Source organism: Apostichopus japonicus, chromosome 3 (assembly GCF_037975245.1).
Source record: "Apostichopus japonicus isolate 1M-3 chromosome 3, ASM3797524v1, whole genome shotgun sequence".
Lineage (NCBI taxonomy): Eukaryota > Metazoa > Echinodermata > Holothuroidea > Aspidochirotida > Stichopodidae > Apostichopus > Apostichopus japonicus.
The window spans coordinates 15,662,249-15,681,927 of record NC_092563.1 but is presented as its reverse complement, the minus strand read 5'-3'; the positions used below and the strand labels follow the sequence as shown (position 1 = coordinate 15,681,927).

The 19,679-nt window shown below is 36.7% G+C and overlaps 1 protein-coding gene and 1 pseudogene across 3 annotated transcripts in view; one reads left to right on the top strand and one right to left on the bottom strand.

Moving 5' to 3' along the window:
* LOC139964716 (epithelial splicing regulatory protein 1-like) overlaps window positions 1-7,341 on the bottom strand; it is a 39,308-nt gene extending 31,967 nt beyond the window's left edge. Inside the window, exons 1-2 of one of the 3 annotated variants that reach the window (XM_071966584.1) lie at window positions 7,086-7,341; window positions 6,624-6,755 (exon numbers count right to left, since the gene is read on the bottom strand). In XM_071966584.1, coding sequence (XP_071822685.1) covers window positions 6,624-6,755 — 132 coding nt within the window. In that variant the 5' untranslated portion in view covers window positions 7,086-7,341. Of the gene's footprint in view, window positions 1-6,623 lie in introns of all 3 variants that reach the window. The other 2 variants (XM_071966592.1, XM_071966578.1) reach the window with 2 other exon arrangements.
* Window positions 7,342-11,425: 4,084 nt separating this feature from the next.
* Window positions 11,426-11,649, top strand: LOC139965874 (U2 spliceosomal RNA; annotated as a pseudogene).
* The last annotated feature ends 8,030 nt before the right edge of the window (window positions 11,650-19,679 follow it).

The following is a 19,679-nucleotide window of genomic DNA, read 5'->3' as shown; positions in this document are numbered from 1 at the left end:
AATAGCTGAGTTAGATCACAGACGACTTATAGCACATTACTGATTCGATCCAGAAGATTTCACCTCAGAGAGTTCCAGAAAATTGCCAGTCAAAACGACTTGATTTGGTATAAACAAACTGTTGAAGCTAACAGTTTAACAATGGGCAGGAATGTAAAACTGTTATTGCACTGTAAGTCTACAACAACTAAAGGGTCAACAAAGCGAAAAAAGGATGGCTAGAATGAAATACAAAGAATGCTCAAAAATAACGACTAGGGATGGGTAGAATAATAAGAGACAATATTCCTGGAAAGAGAAGAGGCAGCAGAAAACAGCTCACACAGTCATTAAGAGAGAGACAGAGTGGCAGAGACAGGGGTGGAGAGAGTAACGGAGACAGGGGTGGAGCTGAGAGTGACAGAGAGAGAGAGTTTGATGATGCCAGCTATTGCTGTATAGGGAGTCTAATATGCGAAGCTAGTATTTGTCACATACTTGATTATTTGTAGTAGAATTTTACATGTAAACGTTTTCGAGTTGGTTATGGAGCCCATCGGGGTACAATACCATGAAAGATCAATGTTTCTTTTTTTTTATATTCTTCAAAATTATTTGCGGAAATTTGTATAAAATTGCTCCAGGTACAGGCCCACATTGAATGAGAATTAAAAATGCGAAAATATGTACGTTATGGTTCACATTTATATATAAGGAGGAGGGGAGGGGCGTTTAAAACAAGCAATTGCCAACAGCGGTGTAAATCACTACATGTCATATAATAATATAAAATATAACGCATACTTGCTAGGTTAAATTAAACCAGCTTTAGTCTTATCCTTTTACTAAATTTGATAATAACTATTTTGGTACTGTTCAATGTGTCAGCTTTCATTTCAAAGACTAAACTAAAAATAGTGGAGAATTTGAAAATTAAATTTCTTTTTACATGTGATCAATACTAGTATATGAAAAGTGTATGGGAGACGATTTTTTATTTTGGTTGGAGGGGGAGGGGAGGGTTGGAGGGGAGGGGAGGGTTGGAGGGGGAGGGTTGGAGGGGGAGGGGAGGGTTGGAGGGGAGGGGGAGGGGAGGGTTGGAGGGTAGGGTAGGGTAGGGGATTGTTGAGAATGGAAGTCAACTAGTATCGTACTGGACTAAAATACAATCGTATTATTTTGAGTATTACGGTATTCAGCAGATCTAATCAACTTGTAGGTCAATAGGTCAAAAGCTGTTTCAAGTTTCTCGGTTTTGTATAGTGGTGATTTGCCTTCCGTCTTCTTCAAGGATAAAAGTGATCATCAAACTACACTTCGTTGGTTTCAGGGATTAGGAACTTAGGTTTGGACGCTTTATATTTATACTTACTGAAGGCAACTCACAATACTGAAGCTTAAGGCTATAGTTTCTTTCACTCCTCCGCGATCTTATTTTGCACATGCGCAGAATCCTCGAGCGACCTTCTAGACTAGCGTTAAAATAATCTAAACGCCGAATATGGAATATACTCTCTTTCTTGTTTATCAAACAAGACATGTTAATAATTTTATATGTTCGTATTTGTATCTAGTTTATTTGGGTTGTTATCCAGTTCGTTTGATTTTGAGCAGATAATTTATTTGTGATATATAAGTATAAATTAAAACAAAACTTCAGATCATCTCGGGGACGTACCTATCTAGTAAACTTTACGGGGCCAAGACAACGAGCTAGGGTAAGGGAGGGGAGGGGTATCGCTTTTCAGGTGGTGAAGTTGTCACCGATATTTTGTAATTTGTTAGTACGGGTCCCTAGAAGTGACCCAGTGATATTATCATCTTAACACACAGATAACACACAGATAAATACGAGACAGGAATCTGCAATGTACAGGAATCGTGTGCTTGTAGAATGGGTGGTGGTGGGTAGTCTTGCAATATAAAGAGTGAGAGAGGTGTTCTTAGAGTAAATATGAGTAATCTTGCAATTTGAGGCGAGAGTCAAGCCTGGTACTTATCTCCTGTAATTCGAGAAAGAGAGAGAGAGTACTCGTGCAGTGTAATGGAGGGGGTACCGCACTCTTGCAGTGTAATAGGGGAGCGGGTATACTCTTGCAGTGTAACGGGAGTGGTAGTCTTTCTTGCAGTTTGATGGGGGTAGGGGTACTCTTGCAGTATAATGGAGGTACTCTTGTAGTTTATGTGGAGGATACTTTGTTAAGGATCAGTATCTATGGGCAGTGTTTACGGCGACTAATATTACATTTTAAATAGTGAACACTCTTATAGCGCAAAGGGTATAAGTACTGTTGCAGTGTAAAGAAAAGAGTACCATTGTAATGTAATTGGTGAGTACAAAAGCAGTACAAGGTCTGGGTACTCTTGTAAAGTAAAAGTAGAATATTCAAGCAATGATATGGTTAAGTATTCTTGTAGTGTAAATTGTGAGTACTCCTGTAGTGTAACGCGTGAGTAACAATTGTAGTTAAACAAGGCGGGTAATCTCGCAGTGTAACTTAGGGTGAGTACTCTTGTAGTACAAGTATAGAAAACACCCTTACATCGTAAAGCGTGGGTACTCTTGCATTGTGAAAGAGTACATATGTAGAGTACCCTTAGAGTGTAAGTTATGGGAGAGCAAGTTACCGCCTCATTAAATTGGTGATAACAACCATGCTCTTACACGTGTTCCCCTGCATGCCAATTTGAATACAAATTATTTTATAGATATTGGCTTATCCGCAACAGTTGTGTTTTATGCAAACATTTTAACGTTTTAATATTGCATATGAGATTATTCATCACTCTGTACTAGTAAACTTGCAAATTACTAGTAAAATATTTATTCATTTCAAGTGTATAAGACTAGATATGGTTTAGAATATTCGTATGCTTGCAGAGTCTGCGAAAAGCACCTGTTGTAATGTTACATGTTTATTGCACTGACTCGTAAAACTTTGCAAAGTTTCCATGAACTTGCCAATTTGCTTTCGTTTTAAATTGCTAATGGTGTCTCATTTACATACATTAACTTGTCCACAATGTCCACAGCGGATCGACATGTGTGTTGGCTTGGCTTATAGCTTCAAAGTCCGTGGAATTAATTTATTGATAAGAACAAAAGTCGTATATATTACAAATGCTTATACGAAACACAATGACGATAATTATGCATATTAAAATTTGCCCATTTTTATCATAAAAATGTACCCAGACTGTTTGGTAAATTTGCCTTATTTGATGAAGGTGCTTCTCTGGTCTTTCATATACATATTCCAAAAGTTCGGGTGGTTTTTGTTGCAAACAGCTGGGACAATTTATTTCGACATAAAGTTGCTAAATTGAGGCAGTATATATTCAAGTATCAAACAATCACAAATTTAATACAAACCTTAAACAAATTCCACAAATGTTGGTGAAATAACTAAAATGCTTATTTTGTGGAAGTTTCGAAATTATTTGATCTTAAACCAGGGGCGGGATCCAGGATATTATAGAGCGTGTGTGTGTGTGTGACCCTGTTGGGTCGTTGAAGCCGACACCCATGTATGGGTTTTGGGGAGCATCCCTCGGGAAAAAAATATAGAATGTTAGACATCAGATGGTACATTCTGAGGAATATAACATTATATGTCAAAAATACTAATATTTATTATGTAGATAACTTCCATGGAATATTTTGGGTTAATAAAAGCCCACTTCAGTGACTTGTAGAATATAGGCCTTTCAAAACATAGAGTATATAACATTCAGCAAAATCACAGTTGACCAAAGTTAGTTAGTTTTTGCTATATAGTCGTATAACGTATACATTACAATGTCAACAGATAATGTGTTACAGGACTAGATATTAAGGCTACTATACGGTACTTGTGGTTGTTTAAACGACTTAAAACATAATAATGAATAAAACACAATTTTGTGTCAAATTATAGTTTTATTGAGATTTTTAAACAAACTTCAAGTTGATTAAGGTTAACTATTCAGTTCTGAGAACTAAGCAACTATATATATATATAGATATATATATAGATGTGTAATGTGCTATACTGTATATCCACATGTCAGATGGTACATCAGCGCGGGTGTCTGTACAAGTTAAACCTATAGACAAACATACGGTAGGGTTTTCTACACACTATAGTATACGTTATACCGGTATGTATAATGTACAGTAGTATATATGCAGTAGTCTAAAGGCTATACCTGTTGCGCGTGGATAAGAATGGCAACATATGGTGCAGTTCTCATTATGTACGGTACTAAGTCAAAAGTATTTGAACGCCTGCCTATGAGAGCGTATATGCAAATACAACACAAAATAAAAAAGGATACGGTTTGTTTTATACAGGCTAATTATTGAAAGCAATGGAAATAAATTGTAGCCTCGTGAACTCAAATTTTCTATATATATTATATATATATATATATATTTATATGTATATTTATATGTATATTTATATTTATATATATGTATATACATATATACATACATGTACATAATATATACGTATACATACAAATATATATATATATATATATATATATCTATATATATGTACATATATACATATAGGCCTACATGTAAGCCCTATATATACCTACAAATATTAGTTCACGTGTAATATGCCTGCTAATTTGCCTGTGTATATATATATGTAGAGGGAGAGAGACCCTGTTTTATGCCAGCTCATTTTGTACGCAATAACAGACCGCAATTATAGACAAACAGTTTCACAGAAATGAAACTGTGCTTTCTTTTTGTTATTCACCTTCCCCCTTCCAGCCAAAAATAAAGTGTTAATTTAAATCTACCATCATATTTTACTTTTTCTTTACTAATGAATATGCATTAGCGTCGTTGCTATATGAGTCACGTGCGTTTAATATACTCAAGCGTATAGATATCGATGTTATACTGTATAGCGTAAAACTTTTGCGGGTTGATATCGTAACGTGACGACTAGAACAACTTCATGAATGTATAGCAAATTACAAGAAAAAAATGGCGACTAAATCTTTCGTTACAGTAATAATATCTAGATAAGTGTCCTATGCAATATATGGTTCGTATACGTGTATTGCTAGGCCTACAGATATTAGTTATGATACTGGGCAGTGCACCGTGTTCCACAGGCCTATTCAGATTTTTAATGTTTACCCACCCTACCAATACCGGATGCTAACACCCTTTGATTTACATAATTGTCTCTTTCTCTTTACGGCTCTTTACAAATGATGTACAGCAAATATCAAAGGCCTATAAGGAGACACTAGTAATTATACCAAAGGCCAATATTCTTGAAAGAAATGTGCCCTTTACAGATTCTGTTACACTTAATCTACCACAATAATTATTACACGTGAAAGTGTATATATATATTTGTATAGCATTTGTATAACTCTTGTAATATATTATCTCGCCACATTAGTCACTGAAAATGAATATGTTATTGCTATATTGTGAAGCAAGTTTCGATAGACGTATACAGATGTTATGCCATTTGTTATTACACCTCAACACCCTATCGGATTGGGGGTGCTTTTGTTGGCTTGTATATATAGTGACACAATCTCAAATCTAGCGATTCTTTTCAAAATGGGTGATATATTCGACACATACCTTACCATGCCTGAATACAATTAGAAAAGGGGTAACAGCAAATGGGCGTGTCCCCTTATACTGTGCGGTTTTCAACCTTTTATATGTGTGAGGGTACAGGCCTATCATACGCGAAACTATTCACTGTAAATGAATGGTGTTTTTCTTGTGTTTTAGGAGTAGTGTACAGATTGGCAATATGGCGAGTTGGATGGAACTTAATGGTCGGATGGGTACATTGTGAATTCGTTACAATTATATTTTGTGTGCGAGTTATATATATAGTCAGCCTAGTGTTAAAGGACAACAGCCACTGAAACTTGTTAGCAAGTATATAGCTATATCATAAACTCGGAATATCGGTTAAGGTTGTATAATCCCTAGTACACTATACGCTATTAATTATACACAGATTAGTATACAGAAAACTGTATAGGTTTAAATGTCTTCGAATATCCTTCTTTACTATAAAGCAAGAACAAAAATTTACACACAAAAAAACAAGAAATAATATACTAAATGAATAAATTATTCACTGAAAAATCTTAATATTAACAGCCTAATATATGAAGTCGTTTGCATTATATCGCGCTGTAAGTCTAAACTATTTTATTATTATGATGAATACAACATAACGCCACAGTGTATGACTCTTGAAAATAGGTAATATTGAATTGCTATGATATCACGTGACCTTTGATGGTGGACACTGTTGTGCAACAAATAATGCAGTGAAAATTATGAAAAATATAACTAAATTAAAATGTAATGGTATAATGCCAAAGAAAATGTCAACGTTAGCCTATTTCGAAAACTGATGAACTTAATGAACATTTTTATCTGGATTATACAATTATCAATATGACTACTGACTTTTATTAATCATATGATAAAAGATGTATGAAAGAATGATGCATAAGTAGAAGAAAAAATACAATCGTACCCACTCGATGCACTAGGTATATATATATATACCAAACACATTTTATAGATATGCGTTATGTTATGATCAGTGCAGCAAAATATACACCGAGATACCATGAATTGAAGAAGCACTCACCTTTTTAGTTTCTACATCCACCACCACCCAGACTAGGAGGACGAGATCCTCCTCATCTGTCCCTAGCAGTGCACCCCTTCTACCAGCTGTTGTGCAAAAGACAATCACCAAGTAGTTGAACGATGACGCCATCTTAGTTTTTCCAGCAAATAAAAATTGTAAAAGAGAGGCTTGAAATCGCAGTTTTTTAAATTTTAAAAAAGAAAAAAAGTTGGAATATGTTATATAAAAATTCGGCAACAGGCGATGATGACTTGATGTTGATATAACCACTTCCTTCCACAATTACTTCGAAGCACCACTTCCAGATGGTTTTGAGGAACAAGGGGGGAAAAGCCCAAATCACGAAACCCAAAAAGATGAAAATAAAAGACGTCTTGCAGCTGATCACCAAGTATTCCCCTTCTGATGAACACCCTACCAATAAAATGAGTACCCCACAACCAAACTAACACCACCCACCTCAAACACCTTGGCTATAAGCTAAGAAGTAAAAAAAGGAAAAAAGCTGGAAAAATGGCATCAAGACTCAACTGGTTTCCCCTAAATCATATCAACAACTAACAAAATCCCAGACGTGCCACTGATAGCAAATTTCAGCGGACTTTCAATACCGGGTTGGTTTTTTTCTGCGATTTGTTTGCTCGAAAGAAAAGATTTTTCACGGCTGACTGAGCCGGGTTTTGGTACGAGCAGTGTGGGAATCCCACCGTGTGTTAAGCTAGCTACCGTAACTAGACGTGGCAAAGACTGTATTCGTTTAGATAGGGCAAAAAGAAAAAAAATAGGCGGGGCTTTTAACTCTCCATATACAACTATTCGCTTCGGCATGCAAATGATGTCAAAATGCGGGTATGTATAATACCATGGGACATGCTGGTTTCAATAGGGTTGGCTTACCATATACTCTGTGCGTCTGTGTCTGTGTGTTTCATTCTTGGCACAAAACAATTGCTTTAAAGGGACAATAGACTAATGTTCGTATTTTATTTGCGTTTTACAGGCAATGCGGGGATTAGGACAGTAGATCGTGGGGTACCCGTTAGCAAATCTCTGTGATTTGTTCGTTACAGAGAAAGAAAGAGAACGCTTAGGCTTTCAAAGTTTATCCGGATTGACTGTTTGTGATAGATTCCGGTTTCTTGCAATCTATACTATTGACAAATTTGGCGCAGAGAATTGAACGAAAATTCAACCTAATAGTATATATAACGAGGAATAAATAGTTAGAATGTCGCTGATTTCATAATCGTGATATAGTCCTACCTTAAATATTAAAAGATCCCAAAATAGATAGATATTTGAGTAATCTCTCTTTCTCTGTATATGTAGCTCCAAATAACATTGTTTAGTACTTCGACGTCAGTATCAAGTTATAAGTTTGAAGAGTATAGATTAACTGAGCCGTGACTAGACTGAGAAGGAGGGATTTGAGACAATTGTCTATAGCCATGTATGTTATTGTATCAATATAGTATATTGTAACCAACGAGTCGTAAACACTTGGATTGATTTAAATATTGAGGATTACATTAAAGGGGTTAAACATTATTGCTTATACCATGATGGACCTAGGAAATTACAACTTAATAATTATATTACTCTTCTATAATTATAAATTATATTACTTTTCTAATATAAAGATATAGAAAAAAGATATATATAAGGAATACCACAAGAAACAAAATTAGACGTAACACTGTGCTTTCTTATGTGTATTGGAGAGGGGTGGAGCCGCACAAGTTTTTTTTTGGTTTGCTTTCACGTAATGTTTAGTGTGTGTTTTAAATTAACATGGAATCCGTTACGCTTGGTACCTTAGGGGACATTAGTCTGCAGTGGCGTAGGAAGGTACTTTTGAGTGGGGGGGGGGGGGCTGAAGACTGATGGCCGGCCTGGGGGAGGGGTCTAAGGGGAGGGGGTGTCCCCCTCCCCTTTGGAAGTTGTTTGCATTTCCAGGTGGCCTCAGATGCAATTTGGTGCAATATAGCACACTTCAACACCCACTCCATTTTGTAAAGAATTTTGCATTTTCACCTGGCCTTAGATGCAATTTGGTGCTTCAAATGAGATTATTTTCTCATTTGGAAATGAAAAAGGGGTTTTTTGACTTGCCGAGCGGGGCGGAACGATACTTCCGCCCCCCTATATTTTTCACTGGGGGGCTGGCGCCCCCAGTCCTCCGGTTCCTACGCCCTTGTTTGTCTGTACTAAACAGTGCAAAGATTAACAACCAATAAGCCGGTATCACAATAATTTCATCATATAATATTTCAACATACAGTATAATTAAAACAACCCTTTAGGTCCCAACTATTAACCAAATAGAATTCAAGTTTTCTTTTATTTATTTTTCTGTAGATGGCAAATTTTAATTAAATATTCTACTAATAGTAACGTCTGCGTGACACGTGGCTTGCTACATAATTATATTGTATCACAAATGTTACAACGATTAATATTAAAGTATGCTGGTTTGTAGTACAATGTGGAGGGTACCCGCAGGAACTGTTATAATGAGATATCCCGTCTTCTCACAAGTGAATAAATATTGGAATATATATGTTAATATATATTAAACTCCAGAAGAAAATATGATTAGACAAAAGCAGAGAAATAAAATATGACTCATTATTGACAAATACGGAGTAAATATATATATATATATATATATATATATATATATATATATATATATACACACACACACATATATATAGATATATATATATACACACACATATATATATATACATATATATATATATATATATATACACACACACATATATATATACACACACATACATATATATATATATATACACACACACACACATATATATATACATATGCATATACACATATACAAATACATATACACATGCATATGCATAACATATGTATGGATTATGTATTAAATACCAGCTGTATATACAGATACATGTCATCCAGCGTCGCTTCTTTCGTTAATGCATATATATTTCATTACTCTGTTGGATTCAGTGCATCAGCTTTCTCTCTAACTTGGTTTACTTCCTTCCTCATTGTCACAGTTATAGAATGCGTAACGTTCTCCAAGCTGGGAGTCTTTGTCCCAAGATAAAGATGTTCATATTTACTCAAAGATTACAGAGTAACACGTGGAATGAACACCAGCGAGCAACAGTTGTTATACCTTCATTGTTGCAATCGCAGCTTTAAGGTATCATTATGTATGCAGAAATCAAAACTTGCTCACGGCAATCTCTCCACCTCTCTCTCTACTTCTAAGAATAGTGTTTGGCCGGGTATTTTGAATATAAAGAGAAGGGGGGGGGGGAGGTGTATATATGTTGTAGATGGGTAAAACCTACTTAAGAGCTCTTTATACTGAAGTCACGACAGTGATTTCAGGGATCAACATTTCTCTAGTAGGTGAACGATCAGCAAAAGTGTTTGTTCCACGTGGGAAGTGGCATAAATAGGACAATTAAGTGTATACATGTATGCATACATGGTTGAACTTTCAGGAGGATAACAGACCTCGCTGGTTGGACGTTGAATCATCGTGTACAGCTCCATTCTCAAATTCAAGTTTGTCACTTCACTTCAAGAAGTTGGTTTCGAAAGAAACAGTAGGTCTATAGAGTATTAATCGATTCAAACAAACAAACATTCTCTCAGTGGTCTGGAGCTACCGTGTATGGCTTCTATAAAAGTGGGTGCGTTTGTGTGCGTTTTGTGTGTGCATGTTTGTGTGGATGAAGTGGTTACCATCGACTAAATAAACTGTACCACATGGAAGGAGAAGAGGGTGGGGTGTGTGTGGGGGGGGGGAGTATAGTTTTTTCTAAAAGTCGTTATACCCTTTTAAATCGCATCAATTGCCTGTATTGGGATAAAGATTAGAGGCGTTGTTCAACCGAACAGACTACATTCTTAACTCCATGTATATAAGTTACATTAATACTGTAACCATGTTGCCATGACTATGATTATTGGTGTATTATTGCAGTTTGAAATATCAAATGCATATCAACAGATATGCTAGGCTTGTTATCGTAGACAAGACCCGTGTACAATAACTCTAAATAGCCCGTGTCAACTACTTTTTAAGAAAAAGTAGCCCAGGAAAGAACCTGGGCACGAAAACCAAACTACCGAATGACTGATCGGCTCTCAACACCAGTCCCCTTGCATCGGGACTGTGACTGTGTGATCATCGTCGAAAGGCTGAACAGATACTATACACTGATCTTAGTCTGTTACTATACGTGTGCGGAATTCGAATACTGTAGTTCTAGGGGACCGTTACCAGCTACATAAGCAGGAAACATCTCCTTTCTATAAGTAAAAGCTCTTCCAAGGTTTTTAACGGCAAGAAGCTTTTCACAATGTGAATCTTTTCTGTTCACTTTGAACTACTATATCACTTCTATAAGAGGATATATACCCGACTGGGACATCAAAAGCAGATTTCAAAGAGTTGAAAGTATACTGTCTTCACAAATCCAGACTTTGATTTGAATCTGTCATTGTTCGTCAGGATTGTGAAGTCAATAGGTTTTCCGTAAGGATAAATCCTATTATTGAGTATACGAGCCTATACAGCCTAAGCTTCTATACTTAATGCCGTTAACGCCAAAATCGATGATAATTACGTTCCCTAAGTCGCCCGATTCTTATCCTCAATGAAATGCTCAGACTGCAAATCATAGGAAATTACTGCAGTTGAGATTTGGTACAGTGTATATCTGCATGGTAATGTCAAATCAGGTATCTTTTTTAACTCCCTGCAGGTCAGATTAGGTTGAAAGCAATTTAATTCTCGGCCTTTTGGCTAAGATCATGTGTAGTATCTGTTCCCTTTCGAGTGGAATGGTGATGCACACTCGACGATGATCACAGTCACAGTCCCGATGCAAGGGGACTGGGGTTGACTGAGCGGATCAGTCGTTCGGTGGTTTGGTTTTCGTGCCCAGGTTCTTTCCTGGGCGCCTTTTTCTTAAAAAGTAGTAATTTAATTCTTCAAGAATGAGTTACATTAATTGGTATGGCTGTTCACTTCTCTAGGAAATGAACTTGCAGTATTATAAATAACAGTATACGCATGGTGTAGGCCAAGTTGGAGGAGGGTGGGGGGGGGGCTTGAGTGGTGAATAATGGGGGCTGGGTGATGCAGGCACAATGTTTCTTTTTTGTTGTTGTCTTGTGGTGGTCTTTCCTGAGGGATTTCCCCCAAACTATGATTATTCGGAGAAGATATAGGAATTTCATTATTTTTTTTACATTTCATGTGTTCGTTCCGTCGTCGTGCTTAATAGGTTTGTCCAGAACTTTTCACCAATCGTCTGGGTTGTTATAAGAGTGAAGCCAATTAATTAATCATTGCATCTCCTTATTGTCATGTTTTCAACCAGATTATCAAATATTATCAAATAAAGCAAACAAGAACGGATGAAAAAAAAGAAAGAAAGAAAAAAAAAAGGAAACGCATAACATTTGTGTCAGATTATATATGTCGCAGATCAGAAATATGAACATATTTTGCAGACATCCTTTTTTAATAAAAGTTCAGGCTATTAAGATATTGACAAATATACACAAAACAAAAGATGAAATTAAATTTCAAGGAGCATGCCAAAATCGTTTGTCATTTATTAAAGAAACAAAAAGGAACGCCTTAAATATTATTTAGATACCTTTCAAGAAAGTTCACTCATGATAGAGAGACTGGGTACGAAAACCAAAATCTTGATTCTCTTTCAAGCCCAATATACAGTAACTTGAAATATTATATAGATACACACCTGTGACCTGCAGTTATATCAAAACCATATTCCATTAATTTGTTCGAGAGTTACAAACCCGGCGTTCATTTGCCACATTGATAGACAGATAGAAGGCACCTTTAAGATTTCCAGGTCTTTTATATTCTTGAAACTCTATAAGTCTGAATGAAGGATTAGTCACGCAACAATTCGGGACAGTTTTAAGTCCTAATCAATAAACTGAGATGAACTGTTATTCAAACCGGCTTAAAACCAAGTTCAACTCTCTTTTCAAGCAAGTATTTACAAAATCACGAAGCAAATGGTTGTTAATGAAGTCACCAGATTTAAGTTTTTTATACAGGTCCCTCAGCGAAAAGGGGGTAGTGGGCCTATCCAAATATCAAGCCCCGGGTTACGCCCATGGCCCTTTTGTCTGTTATCAGCTCTTTCTTTTTAAAAGTATTTGTTTTAATGCAAAGTAAAGTTTTTAAATTAAAATTTTAAATTAAATTTTTTTTTGGTGAATGGGGTGCCCAGACAGATATTAGGCTAGCATGTTTGCTGTATTCCAACACTACCAGTGGCGTAGGAAGGTACTTTTGAGTGGGGGGGGGGGCTGAAGACTGATGACCGGCCTGGGGGAGGGGTCTAAGGATTTTTTTGCATTTCCAGGTGGCCTCAGATGCAATTTGGTGCAATATAGCACACTTCAACACCCACTCCATTTTGTAAATAATTTTGCATTTTCACCTGGCCTAAGATGCAATTTGGTGCTCCAAATGAGATTTTTTTCTCATTTGGAAATGAAAAAGGGGTTTTCTGACTTGCGAAGCGGGGGGGGGGGGGCGGAATGATACTTCCGCCCACCATATTTTTCACTGGGGGGCTGGCGCCCCCAGCCCCCCCGGTTCCTACGCCCTTGAACACTACGATATTTTCCAAATATAATTAATTGGCGCGAGAGGCGACGGCATTGAAAAGGAAAACAATGGGAAGGGTAGGTGTGTGTGGTTTAGACGGGGGGGGGGGGGGGCGGGAGTGGAGCTGTCGCATACTCGTGACACGAGACATTCCGCTACTCCTTGAATCTTCCCTTTCACTCTGGCAATTACCGTGGGTGAATATCAAACCAAAGAAAATAATAATAATAATAAATAGATACTACCATTACTTGCACCCTTATACCTTACAGAGCAAGTTTAATAGGCAAACTGTGGTCATTTTATGCTATGATGATGTTTGGTACGGCATGGTGACAGTAAGTGAGAAAGCATTTTGTGAGTAATAAAACAAAGGCGTTTGGTAAATAAATATAAACAAACAAGCATGAAGTGAAAGAAGCAAACTGAAAATACGATCATACATTCGCAAAGGAAAGAATCTTAAATGAAAAATTGTAGAAAGTAGAAAAATGGAAAAACGGTGGAAGCCACTTTGATTTGTGCACCGTACATTGCTGTTAAATCCAATTCTTGCAAAAGATGACTAATGAGTTGACGTACAAAGAAAAAATTGATAATTGAATATTACGCGTTTACATGTTAATTTAAATTTCTTTTTTTCGGAGATAACAGGTAGATTATAACAAAATCCATATTGTTATTAGTTTTTTTTTTTTACAACACTATCGATCAAAAGTTTCGCTTCTCCGGCATCATTGCGGGTAATCTAGGCCTTATCAATTACCATTACACGTGGCCTCACAATAGGGAACCCTGGCTGTAGACACGAACGGACCAACTTTAGTAGGGGCATGTTAATTATTGGTTCTAAGCATAACCATCACTTCTGAACAATGTGTCACGTTGAATGATTAACTATACGCGCAAGGGCAGTATGATAATTATATAGGCCTATACTACCAGCAAAGCTGTATATAGAAACTTGTTTCAGGAGCAAGCTCTAAGAGTCCATTTTGCCTTCCAGAAACAAAAACAAAGAACCCGCAAGGTAGTATTACTTGCGGGTACATTAATTAAAATTGCCCCTTTTTATTCATTAGGCGTGGCAAAATGCGAAGATGAAGAATCTAGCCAAACCAAGGAAGCTCATTTTGAGACCGTGTCTTTGTGGTTAAAGCCTAACTTCACTGCCAATGTTGCGAGAGTCTTTTGTGAATTTTCAACGATTGATGATAAAATTAAAAAAGCAGGGTCTGTTGTCACCCTGGTGATACAATGACGTAATACAGGTTCATGGCGTCCAGAAAACTACAGGCTCCCTTAACTTTAAACAGGATTTCTGTCTCTCTGTATTTAACTGATGGTATCTTAAATGTATATATGTTTCTTTGTTTGCCTATCCAAGGCAAATTACATTGATGTGCGCAGAATCAATTGAACAGAATACAATTTTTTTTTTTTTTAAATGAAAAAAAAGACAGTGTGCGGTATTGGTCTTGCACAAATAGCTATATCAGAAGTTAATATCCATTCGACTCATTTTTGTTATCCGTGAGCCCAATAGTAGGAACCGTGCTTAATGTACCGATTGGAGAAACCCAAGCAGCCTCTATGGTGACATGGTAATATATACATTGGGTTACGTTAATCAAGTAACTAATTGTGTCCACCATTGACTTGAACTCATACATAACAAATGAAATGTATGAAAACAGTTTATTTTCTAATATGCCTTATATAGCACCAAAATGTTCATTTCAGTTTTTTTTTTCTGGGGAAGAACACCAGACCCCTACATGGGTGTCGGGTTTCAACGATCCCAGGAATACCCCACTTCTTTAAAAAAAAAATCCTGGATTCCCTCGGCCCCTCTCCCTGTATATCGTCTTCAGTCATTGGGTATAGAATACTCTGACGAGTCTTAAGTTGCGAAATCATAGAAGGGGGAGGGGGGTCAGGGAAAGGAGTGTGACTATGGGAAAGGGGTCGCTCAGGTAGTTCCACTTACAGTACTCAGTACTTACAGTACTCCAGCATCACACACTTCTACTGAAATGCTTTGAGTATCATAAGCTAATGACGAAATTATCCAACATTCCAGACAATATTAGCTACAATTCCTGGTGTAATTAAATCACTTTAGTGTTCATGGTAATATCCTAATCAAAAAATCTGGATCAAAAAAGAAAGTATAAAATGTTTAAACCTCCCTATACCTTCTGGTAGGGGTTAACCCAACTAGCATCTTATCCCACCATGCATCCCCTAGTCCCCCCCCCCCCATAAGATTTATGATACTATTATGGGCAGGAACTTTCCGCGGAAATGGTCACAGTATATGTACCGTACGTATTGGTTTCAAAAACGTGCCTTTGAAATAAGAGGGCGCCATTCTTCATTGCTGTTAGATTGAAAGTATGATCTACAAATTGTTTTCATACTGACGAGTTACACGGATGTATTCTTCTGTCCTAGTTAGATTCATGATATGGACGTACGACGACAACAGAGGGAGTGAGATTGTGTACGTGTGTGTGAGGGGGGGGGGGGGGAATAGGAGTGGTGGTTATGTATTAGGCGTAGTCGTAATGCCAAGGGCGGCGGAAGCACTTTTAATCTGGGGGGGCACCGACATCAAAGGGCACTTTGCAGAAATTCGATTGGACTGATGCAGCCATATATTTAGTACCCTTGATAACTCTTATTGTATTAACTTATTTGCGTATACACATCACTCCATCAACGTCCCCCCCCCCCAAGGAAAATATGCATACTAGCACTGCAATATCCAATGTGCAAATTGGGAAACAAGGAACAAGTTTTCTTTTGAGACAAAATGAGGTGAAATCATGCTAGTTGCTAATGTAGGAATCTTCCGAATTAGAGTTTATTTCTTGTTAATATCTTAACCATTTTTTTCTCCATTCGAAATAGCTTTGAGTTTGACCCACAGAAATTCATTAAAAGTCAGGGGCGTAGCCAGGATTTGCAAAGTTGTATGCACGACTATCTGATCGGAGCGCCACCATGGGTTGGCGCGGAGCGTACAAGAAAATTTTTGGTTTTACAAACCCCTCAGATGGCCGGAAACGGCCCTTCCCGAGTGTTCATTCTGGTTTCCTGGCCTCTTGCTAACTTGAGACACCTCAATTTTTATGTAGAAAAAGGGCACATTTTTAACCTGAGGAAAAGTGGGGGGGGGGGCACGTGCCCCCTGTGCCCCCCGGTTCCGCCGCCCTTGTGTAATGCTCGATTTTGTTCGAATTTTGTGCTCAGATTCTTAAATAGGTGACTTTTCTTGAAAGTACCGTTTACCAAAAGGATATGACTTGAACGGCAATGACCCTTCGATATTTTCCCGTGAAATAATTCAAAAGAAAGAGAATTTTTTGTTTTTGTTTTGCAGGATTGCTGTACATATATTACAGGTAACTCACAATGCATATAGTTTTTTGTATGTGCAGTGCACAAACATGATTATGAACGCAATACAAACACAAGGTACAAATATATAATTAAAAAATCGTCTTTGCCCACCCAGTCAGCTAGATAATGGAAAACATTATGAACACACATGAACAAAACAGAGTATAGATAACTAAAAGAGTACAATATCTCTTGTTCCTTGTCTATGTAGCTATAATAAGGCCTATATATGGTATGATAATCACCTAATAATTATTATGAATAAACTGTGTAATACGTCATTATAATTCGCCGAATATGATCTGATATTTCATCATCGAAAATTTGTGATGAATTCGCTGAAAATGGGTTTATAATGATTAACTGTTTACATAATAAGTTTGTAAGTTGATACTTGAATTTGCCTGTAATCATAGTACCGAACATTCACATACTTAGAATTGACGACAGGATTAACTTAAAGGTGTTATGTGGCCTCGACGAATGACGTCAGAAGAACTACGTGATTCTCACCACGGTGAGAATGCATTTAAAGTCTATTTGCTTAAACACGCACATATTTTATGAATATTACAACAAATATAACGATAGAACGCCACACTCAAAGCAGGCAACATATCACCTGTAAGTTGTAACTTTGAACTGGAAATCGGAATTGAAAACAGTAAATCATTTTGATGATTAAAATCCTGTCCGGTTTGCATAATTATTGGCAAAAACAGATCTCAATTGCATTGTATTCGTTTTCGATACGTAACGATAATTACGATATAGTTAATTAAAAAGGAAAATTAACAGTTTAAGTAATTGTTGCACATTCATACCCAGATACATAGACATACAAAGGTAATGGTGTATACAAATTGCTAAGCCTACAGAGGGTACCGAAATTTCTCTTGGCATATACAACCCTTAGATAATCTCCAACAGGCTCTAGAGGGGATTATCACGTGAGAGGGAACCTGTGTTTGGTTTCTACTGTGTCATCGCAAGCAAACATTTTGTATTACACAATCACACAGCAATTTTACGCAATTATACGAAAATACTAGTGTTGTTGCTTTAACAGTAGTCAAAACACTGGGTACACTTTCATAAAAATATCCATCCAACCAGTACCAACCCCTCCCCCCCCCAAAAAAAAACAATCCAACCCCTACCAAAGATAAGGTGTATTTCATACAGAAATCTGAAACATCAGATATTGTTCATATTTGAGACATAAGCTTATTGAATCCCACATAGCTGGTCAGTTTGAAAATAAAACTGTGGGACTGGAATAACTTAATTTTTTCTTCTATATTATATTCTGATTGTCAATACTACTATCGATTCGTCATTAAAATAACCATAATGTACTATACGGGTTATTTTACTGATCAGAATGTGATTTTGAAGAATATACATTCCGACAATTTCTTACTTATAAAATGCTACTTTTGGTATAAATTCTGAATACAAAATAACTACGTACTAAGAAACTAATGTTTGATATTTTCTGATAAATGTTTGACACGATTATATAAATGAAAACCATCCTTCATCCTTTGGTATTATTTTTTAAGTCTGGAAGCCCTCTCTGAATACATTCTACAAGATGATATATTTATATAAGAATTTATAAAAGTGATTGATCATACAGAGTTGATCATATCAATCAATATAATCCATTTAATCAGTCGTTCGATCGATCGATCAAAGAGCCAATCCTGTCATCCACTCTGACGATACTTCCAAGAACATGGTTGGGGACTGAACAAGAAAGGTAAAAACAGTCTTTTCTTCACATTTTTTGCATTAACTAGAAAAGGTTGCTTCACACCATTTCCCCCCCCCCCCCCCCAAAATACAACTGCCCTCATCATACCCACCTCTCCTGCAGAGGATGTGGGAAACAGGGCCGACATGAACCTCTGTATCGGATAAACTAATGACCCACCCTGCGTATATCATTCTTCTGGTGGGAGTTACAGGCTATCTGATGTTAAAAAGATCAATAAATTTGAACCCTATAACTGAATCAACATGAAATAATAATGATACTAATAATAATAATAAAGACAACCCATGTGACAAACCAGTAATCAATATAGACCATTCTGTATAGTACCGATAAATTTACTATCAATTAAAGGAAAATTAAAAAAAAAATACAACAAATACAAATTTTGAAAAACAAGATGAAAACCAAGTCCATGAATAGCTCTCCAAGGCCCCCCTCCCCCTCCCCCAATCCCCTGCCACACGGATAAAAACACACACACAAAAGAAAGATGAAATTTGGGTTCTAAAAATATCCACAAATCTGTAAAGGAGTGCAAGACATTGAACCCTGCCATACTTGCGTTGGTTTGCTAGTATATCCACTAATTGGAGCCGGATTACGTCCGCACCCCCAGCTAACGAATATCCGTAAGTAGCCTTCGTGTTTGAGAGGGATCCACACCGAGGACATGCATTTCCTCTGGTACATAACCTTGCAATTAAAACCTAACTGTGATAATAGGTACATTTCATGTTATGAATAAATATTACATCATGACCTGAATATTCAAAATGTACCCAATTAGATATGAATATTAATGATTCCCATCACTGTAACTACTTGGGTATAGGTAAGGTGCAGTTCTATATAACACAGTGCATTTCAACAACAGATAAATAAGAGTAAATGATGTACAATTGGGTTACAAATGATGATGGGGCCGTATCACCCCTCCCTGGGCCCGGACCCCCAAAAGCAACACCCCTAAACAACCCAACTTTTTCCACTGATGATATTAATAATGAAGTTAATTTTGAGGGTTTTTTTTTTTTTTACAGAAGTATGATACCTCTACTTTTGTTTCAAGTCAAGGTTAAACTTTTTCATTAACTATCAGAAAATTTCATAATGACCATTTGTTCTCATTAAATTCTTGTTCGTGGGATGTTAATATGTTAATAATTTTTTTTTAAAAACCTGGAGATTA